Source organism: Molossus molossus, unplaced genomic scaffold (genome assembly GCF_014108415.1).
Source record: "Molossus molossus isolate mMolMol1 unplaced genomic scaffold, mMolMol1.p scaffold_m16_p_13, whole genome shotgun sequence".
Taxonomy (NCBI): domain Eukaryota; kingdom Metazoa; phylum Chordata; class Mammalia; order Chiroptera; family Molossidae; genus Molossus; species Molossus molossus.
Window position 1 is genome coordinate 34,615,402 of NW_023425348.1, and position 10,864 is coordinate 34,626,265.

General features: G+C 39.4%; 1 protein-coding gene across 1 annotated transcript; it reads right to left on the reverse strand.

Annotated features, from left to right (window-relative positions):
* Positions 1 to 2,284: 2,284 nt before the first annotated feature.
* On the reverse strand, positions 2,285 to 7,882 carry TMEM126B (transmembrane protein 126B). The gene is made up of 5 exons (XM_036259161.1): positions 7,802 to 7,882; positions 5,246 to 5,367; positions 3,817 to 4,010; positions 2,818 to 2,929; positions 2,285 to 2,572 (listed from the first exon to the last, which is right to left on the reverse strand). The coding sequence occupies exons 1-5, from the start codon at positions 7,880 to 7,882 to the stop codon at positions 2,389 to 2,391; spliced, it is 693 nt and encodes a 230-aa protein (XP_036115054.1). The 3' UTR covers positions 2,285 to 2,388.
* Between the last annotated feature and the right edge of the window lie 2,982 nt (positions 7,883 to 10,864).

The following is a 10,864-nucleotide window of genomic DNA, read 5'->3' on the forward strand; positions in this document are numbered from 1 at the left end:
GGAGAATTTGAATTTATTGATAATGACAAGGTCTAGAGCAACATGAAATAAAATATGAGTTATGTATATAATTTGAAATTATAGTAGATACATTTAAAAAAACAAGTTAATTTTAATGTATTTTATTTAACCCAATATAACTAAGAGTAACCTTTCAACATGTAATCAGTAGATTGATTATTTATGAGATATTTTACATTCTTTTTTTACATAGTAAATCTTTAAAACTTGATGTGTCTTTTACACTTTTACCACATTTCAGTTTAGGTTATTCACATTTCAAATGCTGAATAATGGCTACTGACTGTTATATCAGACAGGTCTAACGTATGACCATGGGAATAAGTGGTAGGGTAGAGACCAGGGTGTTGAAGGATCACCTTTGTGAACACTGGAATCATCAAGAATGTACTGCCACTAAAAATAATGTTTTGGACCTATATGTAATGCGCTGGAAAGATCTCCAAGACAAAATTAAGTGAAACTTTTCAGCATATGTATGGATAATTTATTTTAAAAATATGTGAGTTACAAATGAATACTGTAAGCAAAGAGGTATGCTGACTTGATAGTGGTTACCTCTGAGTAACAAAGTAGAAATAGGATGGAGTGGGAGAGCAGAAAGACTTTTCAAGTCTTGTTCTACATAACAAATATGTGGCAAAAGTAGGTTTACAGTTCATATGGAAAATAATGAAATAAATTAATACTACAAGAATTATTTGTTTCATGTACTCACAACTGGAAATCTACTTTTACCCCAGCCTGTATATATACTTTGGATCATTTGAATATCTCACAATGAGAAAGTACTCATGTGCTCATACTAATTTTTAAAAGAGTTGATATATGAATACCATTGATCTAGTTGTCTATTTGACTTGATTCCCCCTGTCCCTCCTTAGCCTCCCCAATAATTTGCCCTTTCCTTGTAGTTTCAGGTATCATGAATCACTCTGAGAATACAAAGCTAGATGGCTTACTAGTGTTTTTTTTCATTAGCAAGAGTTCAGTTTTGTTATGTATGCCATAAGCACCTTAAGACTTCCATTTCTGCTTTGGGTTGCTTGGGGCCTCAGATGACCAAATCTTATTATTTATTTTTTTTGGTACATGCCCCTAGTGGGAGCCGAACCCAGGACTCTGGTCCGCAGGCCGAAGCTCCAACCGCTGAGCCAAACTGGCCAGGGCTCAGATGACCAAATCTTAAATCTTAATATGAATACAATTGAGACAAGGAGAATGGGCTTTTGGGTTCCATTCTGTGTCTTATTCTTTTCATCAGACAGTGTTCATTCCTGAACTAAGGTAAATGTATTGCTCAAGAATGCCTAGCAGACTTAAAGAAGTACACAGTGATGTTTGTACCCCTGGTGCCTATATGAATGCATAGCAAATAGGCACTCTAAATGGCACAGTGAAAATAATTTGTTAATGATAAAAAACTAGTAAGTATACTGAATCAGAGTTCAGGGTAGAGGAACGGGCTACATGCTATTTCTGTATTTTGCTTTCTTATGAACTTTCAACTTCCTCAAAATTTAGGTCAAAATGTCACGTTTTCCCTATAGCCTTCCCTTTTGCCCATGTAGTTAATAGCCACATCCTCAGTGTGCCCACAAAATTATGTGTATACCGTCCGGCTGGGGTGGCTCAGTGGTTGAGCATCGACCCATGCACCAAGAGGTCACCGGTTTGATTCCCAGTCAGGACACATGCCCAGGTTGTGGGCCTGATCCCCAGTGGGGGGCATGCAGGAGGTGGCCAATCAATGTTCTCTCTCATCGATGTTTCTATCTCTCTCCCTCTCCCTTCCTCTCTCTCTAAAAATCAATAAAGAAAAAAAAAATTATGTGTATACCTCTCAAACCCTCTCATGCCACGTGTTCACTTTTTTTTAAATGTTTTTTTTTTTTTAATTGATTTTTTAGAGAGAAGAAACATCGATGTGAGAGAGAAACATGGATCAACTGCTTCCTACTGGGGATCAAGCCCGAAACCTGGGCATGGGAGACATTCAATCCACTGAGCCACACTGGCTGGGCTGTGTGTTCACATTTTTAATTTATCTTCTAATTGTGAGTTCCTTTTGGATAAGGACAGTTTCTTATTACATGTAACACAGTGCCTGAGACGCAGCACATACTCAATAAATGTTTGATGAATGACTGAATATGTAAATGTATAGAACGGAACTTGAGGCCTCAAATCCATTTCCACATACAATGAGGAAGAAAGACAAAAGTATATTTTTTGAATTACTGAATATTTATTGAGACCCTGCTATATACTAGACAAAAAGAACAGAAACAAATTGTCCAGAATTACTTTGAACTCTTTCAGCAATACCGGAGTCTTCATCATAAAAAAAGTCCATTCATTCTTTGGTTAATCTTCATGTACAGTTTTTGCAAATGTACTTTCACATATTGCATAATGTTGTATACCATTAAATACTCCAAAGAGCATCTGAAAGACCAGAGGAATCAACATTCCTTTTACCTCTGTGTGACAAAGCATCACCCAATGAAGTAAAACCCTTCCTTTTGGTGGCAGAGGAACAGTGTGATACCTGAAAAGGGAAAAAGGGGTAAGTGCTTCTGAATGCATATCCTATGAAAAATTGTTGATTTTTCCTAAACTGATCATTTCTATTCTAAGTCTTTCATGTAGCTAGCAAAAAGGTTAAAAGTTAGCTATTTGAAATACCAAACTACGGTATTTTGATTAAAATGTGTCACAGGCAGCTAAATAGTAAGAAGAGTTTACTAATGTTTAAAGAAAAAAGGAAGAAAGAGAAGGAACACACAGACTTACTTTACTGCCAGACGTCCATTTTTAGAAAAAGCCAAACCAGTGGGATATAAAACACCACATACAATGCCAACCAGGGAACTTCTCACAGCACAATTTTCCTGGCTTATATTACCTGGAAAACAAAAATAAATTTGGTTTCCCTTAAAAATTCAGGATAAACAAGAAAGTCTTGAGCCCTCAAAGAGTAGTTATCTGCACTGTCCACAACCACAGTGAAACAGTGGGAAGAATAACAGAAACTCAGTCTATGGCATATAATAAACTAAATGCATAAAAAGAGACCCAATTTCTAACCTTCAGGCTAATCTATCAGAACAGAAAGACATTAGACACTTATTTAAATAACTTTAAGTGTGCACAATGCTTTGAAGATAAAATGAATAGAGAACGTATCTGGAAACCCTAAGGGAATCAGAGAAGGTTTCCCTAGGGAAGAGATATTGAAGTAGGGACCTGATGAACAGGGGTCAAAGGTTCCATCAATTACTAGTTGTGAAACTTAAAGTAAGGGGAGAAGGCAAGAAATAACATTAGAAGCCCATAATATGCCAGATACTATGTTAGGTATTTAACATACACTATCTTAATTTTCACAATCCTGTGAAGTAAGTACTATTAGTCCTAATTCATAGATAAGACAACTGAGTCTCAGATGAAATTATTTGCCCAATGTCACAAAACTTAAGTGGTAGGAAGTAGGATATGAAATCATGTATAGTATGCCAAAGCCTGCTTTTTTCCTCAGCATATTATGTTGCTTCTCAGATTTGAAAATGTCTGATTTTGTTGCTGTTCTGTAAAAAAGACAATACTACTTGTGCTGCCTGATTAGGAAGACTGTTGTGGGGATGAAATAGGACAATATATGTGAAGGCACTTGGTAAGTGGTAAAGCAATACACAAATATAAGGGATTATTATTAGCAGTAGCAACACTATATGTTAATGGGTAATATTACTTAGACATGAACACATTATACTTTAATGAATTTAAATTTACCTGAATACAAAGCATCTGTAACAAGGAGCTTATAAGCAACTATAGTAGACAAAAATGGAAGTGTAGTCAATGATGCATATGTCTTCACAGCACCATGTTTAACCTTGAAGCAGTGTCTGAAAATGAAGTTTGCCAGCATTCCAGAAAAACTAGCTGTTGTTCCAAAGATCAGTGTTCCATATATATTTAAAGTCCTAATGAAAAAACAATAATTAAGTTCAACATAATATTTTCCTAATGGATATATTATTTCCTGGTAGTCACTTATTATTATATATTTACTCAACATCAAGCATTTCCTGAGCACTTAATGTGTGAAAGGTATTTTCTACATGCTGAGCATAGGGCAGTGAATAAAGAAAAAAAAAGTCCCACCCTCATGGAACTTCCACTTTAACCAGAGGATATAATTCTCTTTCTAAGACTAGAATGGCTCTAAAATGGAGCTCTTTTAAAGAGAAACTAAATTTTGGCCACAAATAAATATATGTTCCAAGGTAGCCAAATTTTATGAGCTATCTAAATCCAAGAAGACAGGTCTTGCCTAAGGCCATTTGAAAAAAGTTTACATTTGGTTAGGCCTTCTAGAAAATACATTTTAAAGTAATTTGAGAGGATTTGCAAAACTTCATCAAAAGAGATTTGCTGGATCTAGTTTTACTTAGTCTGACTCACACCTAAATCCAGAAATGTGTAAGGTCTAAGGTCAACATCTTTTGATTTTTGAGCCCTAATAATCTAAAAGTCAAAATCATAACGTGAAACTATATGTACATCATGGAATATGTATTCCTGTTTTTTTTAACTCAGCACTGTTAAGGTAATCAATTCTAAACAATTTAATTACAATTGATCATCAATAAAATATAAGTAGCCCCCAATATGGTATTCTCCTAAATACTTAAAAAAAACTTTTTTTTAAAATCCTCACCCATGAATATGTTTATTTTTAAAATTGATTTTAGACATAGAGGAAGGGAAAGAAGGGGGGGGGGGGGGAGAAACATCGACTGACTGCGTCTGTACGTGCCTGACCCAGGGATCGAACCCATAACCTAGGTATGGGCCCTGACTGGGAATCAAACCCTCAACCTTTTGGTGTATGGGACAATGCTCCAACCAACTGAGCTGCCTGGCCAGGATTCTCCTAGTTACTTTTAATTTAAATATGTTTATCGTACAAATAACATTTCAATAACAACTTTGGGCATATTTTAAGAAGCAAAAGAAACGATCCAGTCCCAATATTCCAACAAACCACTATTTTCATCTGTCCATGTTTTTCTCCAGTTCTTTTTTTAAAAATAAACTTTCTTCATAACCAACTTGATAAAGTTAACAGGATCTTAGATATTCATTCAGAAACAATGGCCATACATAAGATCTGCAAAAAAAGTTAATTGCTTTTCAGTCTGGGTATGTCTCTTACTTTTCTTTTCTAAGATCCTCAAATTTTTTTTCTATTATGTCAATGACCATTGGTCTTCTGAATATTGTATGTCCTAGAGAAGGACTGGGTTGATCATGTATGTATGTTGCCGTCTTGATGTCCTGGAAAACACAAAATTTGAGAACCATAATAGCTACAGATTCAGATTAAAAAACATTTAGACCCTTGTCATGTGTCAGGTATTGTCATCTACTTTCACATACTGTGTTAATGATCCAATCAACATTTAGTGAGCTCATATTATCTGCTAGACAGTGACTTTTTGAGTCACACAACAATTTTGAAAAAATTGGTAGTATAATGATCATCTCTACCTACAGATGAGAAAAATAAGGTTTAGAAAGGTTGACTTGCCTTAGGACTTAGTGTAGAAGAGTAACTTACTGAAATATTTTTGTTTTCCTTATAGTTTTTCCCAGAGGTAGCCCAGACCCTTTGCAGTTCTCCTTGCTCTAGCTTTTTCAGAACTGGATGGCAACAGGAGCTACTTGTCGACAACTATCTCTAACGTATGTCTTATGAAAGCCTGAGCTCATTTTGGAGACTATGTTGAGTTTGAGTTTCCTAGAGAGGTTGGAGAGAGCAGGGATTGCCTTGAATAGTGAGAGAGAACTTCAGAACGAGGGACACTGTTCCAGGTTAGGAAGAGACAGTGGATCATGGCTATGGATTATTTGTCACATATCCAGCTCCCTAGTAGTACCTGGGGCAAAGCAGGGCCTTTACTAGAAACTGCTGTGTGGTATACAAGTGAGCTAGGACCCATGGCACTAGGCTCTAGGGCTAGAAGGCTCCTGTGTCCCAAATATGATGTATGAATAGATGGCCGTCAATGTCAAGGGACTATGAGAATTTGGCCAGTAGCATCTTAACAAAAACCAGTGCTAAAACAAATAGAAAAAACACCCTAGATCCTCAGAAAGGTTCCTTTCTGAATGTTGTGCTCTGGGTAAGTTTCTCAGATCTCCGTGAGAAAAAATGTTTTAAACATGTTTTTATTGATTTTTTTTTATATATAGAGAGGAAGGGATAAGAGCGATAGAAACATTGATGTGAGAGAGATATATCGACTGGCTGCCTCCAGCACGCCCCCTACTGGAGATCAAGCCTGCAACCTGGGCATGTGCCTTGACCAGGAATCCAACAGGGACGGTATTACACAATAATAATGGGCAAGTTTCTTTCCCTGCATCATTACAGACTGTACTCAAGCAGTTTTTTTTTTTTTTTAAATTACAAATTACAATTTCTCAGGGAGTAGACTTAATCTTTTGCCCCTTTCTGGCATCTAAACGGAAAATGGAAGAGAAGAGATAGTATTTGAGGGAGGTTCTATAATGTTCTATGAAGGCAGATGTCAGTAACATAACCAGAAACCTTGGACACATTTATGTTTTGTTGCCATCCAATTCACTGAAGTTCCTTACTCCCACAAAGACAATTTTCAGGCAATGACTTGTACCAATTTCCTATCTTGTCTACATTCTTAGTATATAGGGAACAGGCATCCAGGATTATGATCCTAAAATACTCAAACAGGACAGCAAATATTTGAGTGCTACCTACTCTTTGGAAGGCACTGTTAATAAAGCAGAGAAATAGATAGATGGGTAACTTTCTGATAGACTTTTAACAAGTATTTAAATGTAAAGATTTTGCTATAACCAACATTTTATCAAAAAATTACTTCAAGGCCACTCAATAGACTGGAATAAGTGAATTATGAAGGTTTATAGTTTGCAACGTGTTTTATGGGTTTGTAGTGATTTTATGTGTACTATTTCACTTGACCTTCAAATTTTATAACACATTCATTCATCATTTGACAACCCCTGGGATGTAGTTACGTCCTCAGGGATCCACAACCCAGCGGGAGGTCAGAACAAAAAGGCAAGTAATTTAAGCACAGAATGAGTGTCATAAAAAACAAATCAAAACAAATAAAAAAAAAACATAAGAAAAGCCAAACTTAACCTAGCTAGAGGAAGTGTGGGAAGGTTTCCGTGGTAAGTGACATTTACTGGCACGCTCGGTTGGTTAGAGCGTGGTCCTGAAAGCCAAGGTGGTCCGAATAGCCAAGGTTACGGTTGAATCCCGATCAAGACACACAAAAATCAAGCAAAGAATGCATAAATAAGAGGAACAAGTCGATGTCTCTCTCTGTCTCCCTTCCCCTCTCTCTAAAATCAATCAATCAAAAAAATCCACACATCTGAAAGAGGAGAATTTGGCGAGCACTACGGTGGGGAGGAAAAGGTGCAGGAAGGTATTTCAAGTTGAAGTTGAGGCCAGTGCAAAGGCCTGGAGGCAAGAGAAACCAAAGGGCAAGCAATCGAGACTTGACTTTGGGTCTCCTACTTTCTCTCTGCCTCTTTCCATGGCAACTGGGGACTCAACTGATTGAGCGACCCATGGACTTGGGAGCTATTCTCTTTAGATTTTCAAATTCTTTGCACTTGCATCATTTCAGAAGAGTCCTCCAGCACACCGAGGCTGCATAAATCATGGTCCAAACCACCCCGGGTTTCCGCTTACCTTGGGCACTTCGCCAGCTCCCACCGGCAACACACCTTTAGCTCTCGGGTCAGCCCCAGCCTCGCGCCCGAGCGCCGCCATCTTGGGGCTCACGTGACTAGCAGGTGGGCGGGGACCCAGAGCGCCTGGGGTGGGCAGTGTTGCCGGCTCACGCCTCTCTCCTGCAGTCCCGGCCCGCCCCGACCCAGTCAAAAGCCGCGCCCTCCATCCTGGCCGTGATTGGGCGCAGCGTCCTGAAGTTACGGCTGCTCATTGGCTTTGAGGAGGTCCAGACGCCCGTAGGCCCGCCCCTCCTGCCAGCCCTGCATTCCCTTGTCCTGCTATTTGTTAGCCAAGCTCCCTCTCGGATCTGGAGGGGGACGTGGGGTGTTCCGAGCTCAGGGGTGTTGCTGCGCGCTTTCCTCTCTTCAGGGCACCTCTGTTAGCGGGGGCCGAGCTGCCCGCCCCTTTCACTCTTTGAGAGAGCTCGCCCCTCTGGCCTGGCCCGTGTATTAAGGCTCTGGCTTCTCGGGCACTTCCTCCCCTGAGCCCCCAACCGGCCGCCTGGGCATCTCCGACTGGCCTCCTCCACTCGCAGCCGTCTGACTCCTCTCCCCAATCTCTAGTGCCCTCATATCCCATCCTGTCACTCCGCTTGGAAAGGGACCGGAAAGAAATTTTGCCCCCCACTTCCCGAGAAGACCCCCTTGCCAGCCAGTGTTTCGGGGTGGGGGGCGCAGCGAGGACTGGCGCCCTTTTGTGCACGTTCTGTGCCCAGCCTTATCTCTCAGACCAGCAACCCCCGACCCTCCAGTCTCCATGTCTTAGAGAAGCCAAATTCGAGAGTTATATAATTTCTAGTGCTGCTGTTTCTCCTGCCTGAGGAAACACTTCATCGCGTGGAGGGTGCAGGACATTTGTGCTCTTCTATATAAGAACAGGGTGTGGGCAGGGGTGGCCAGCGGTAGCGGAGATTTCTTATCTTTTCTGCAAAAGGAAGGTGGGTAGTTTGGGGAGAGATTGAGAGAAAGGGTGGATGTGGAAGCCAAGCGGCCGAACTCCCTCCTTTAGGAAATCGCCAACCCTTTGCACAGCTGGTGCTCACATGCCTAATACTACTACAGCGTCTCCGAAAACACCTTTGCGGGAAGGTTTGACTTCTCTGGAACAGTCTCAGTGTTTCTCCTCGCTGGATAGGCAGCTGCTTGGATGCAAAGAAATGGCACGATGTGAATGACTCCAGTGTGAAGAATTCTGCTTCGCCAACTCATCCTGCATCAAGTGCCCATTGAGTAGCACTGTCACTTTAATGTCTCCATGCCAAGGGATTGCTTTCCTTCTTTTCGGTCCTCTCGGTTAATGCATGAGAGGATCAGAATCAGAGGGGGCATTAAGGATCAAGCCTGAGGGGCTTGGAGAGCACAGAAGAAAAAATGAAAGTGACAGCAAGCTGGATCCTGTCTTACTGAGGGGTGAGATCTGGAACTTCTGATCCAGTAAATAGAAAGGGGCCTTTCAGTCTGTGTTCTGCTCCGGAAAACTGTTAAAACTCACCCACCTTTTTACAGACCAGAGTCAAGAGGCTTTCAAAATTATTTTTTTGGGGGGGGGGATTGTGGGGGATGTTTAAAATTTTCTCTAAAGAATTGAGGATCATTCTCATCAACCAGTTCATCTTTGCATTTGATCATGTATTGAGTAATGAAACAGCTTTGCAAATTTGGTTTGTGCCTTAACTGAGTTAGTCATTGAACTCCCCAAATGTTGCTGCCTGAAGAGGAGTTTTAATAACGTTTTCTATACTTACAATAATTTTCTTAGCTTAAAAAAAAAAAACAATAAATATTTTGTAAAAAATTGAAAAACTCAAAAGTTACATTTCTCCAAACTCTGTGGGCAGTGTCAAAAGTTTAATTGTGGAAAAAATACATTATTTTTTCTTTATGTGAAAGAGAAGACAGCCTGGATTTCAAAACTAAATAGGTGAAGTGGTTTGCAACAGTTACCTGGCTCTTGGCCTCAATCCAGTTGGATCAAGTTGAGACCGGAAAAGAGATCTTGAATCCTGTGGCAGTGGAAAGAACCAAGAATGCCAGTCAAGAAGAAAGGTGGGCTGTGATGCTTCCTATATAATATCTGTTTCTTGGTTCTGGTATTTGTAATTTAAATTGTATTCCATTTGAAAGTAAAATTTTGCTTGGGCTTGGGGAAATATTTATTACAATATTGTCTTTTCTGTGGCACATCAGTAATATTTTGCTAAAGTGAAATTAAGTAGGAATATAATGTTTAATTGCAGACATTGATGATTTCATAAATCAGGTGGTCTAAATCACCATTTAAAATCAGCATAGATTTGGCATCACAGATTTGGGATTCTCTTTATCTTGTTAAAGATCACTTTTAAAGAGTCTTTAACCCTGGCTGGTTTTGCTCAGTGGTTAGAGCGTTGGCCTGCGGTTCAGAGAGACCCGGTTCGGTTCCCGCTAAGGGCATGTACCTCGGTAACAGTTTGTTCTGGGCCCTGGTTGGGTTGTGCGGGTGGCAACCACTCGATGTGTTCCTTTCACATTGATGTTTCTCTCTCTCCTTCTCACTCTATCTTTTCAAAAAATGAAAAAATGTCCTTGGGTGAGGATTAAAAAATAAATAAACAGTCTTTAAAAAGAAACATGCACAGTCAAGTTCTTCCTCATGGGTTTAATATTTATCAAGTGAATATATATTATAAAAGATAGCAAAGATATTTGCACTGAAGAAAATTATAGATTTATTATTTATCTTTTGATTAAAAATAGATTTCATATTTGGGTTTACTTTAGTGTAAATATTCATTTTTGTGATAAAGCACAACTTTGGTAACTGTTGTTCTTTTCTGGATGTATGCCTTATCCAATAACATGGTTGGCAAGTTCTCCTAATGAAGCAAACACCCGAGTCCCCACCTCTACCCCTCCCGGAATTGATCAAGATCAGTGGGTTTCTGAAAAATAGTTTATTATAGCACTGACCTCGAGGATTCACTTTAGCATAGCTCTACTCCATGTTATCTTTGTTGCTAAGGATCATAGTGAAACCATTTTT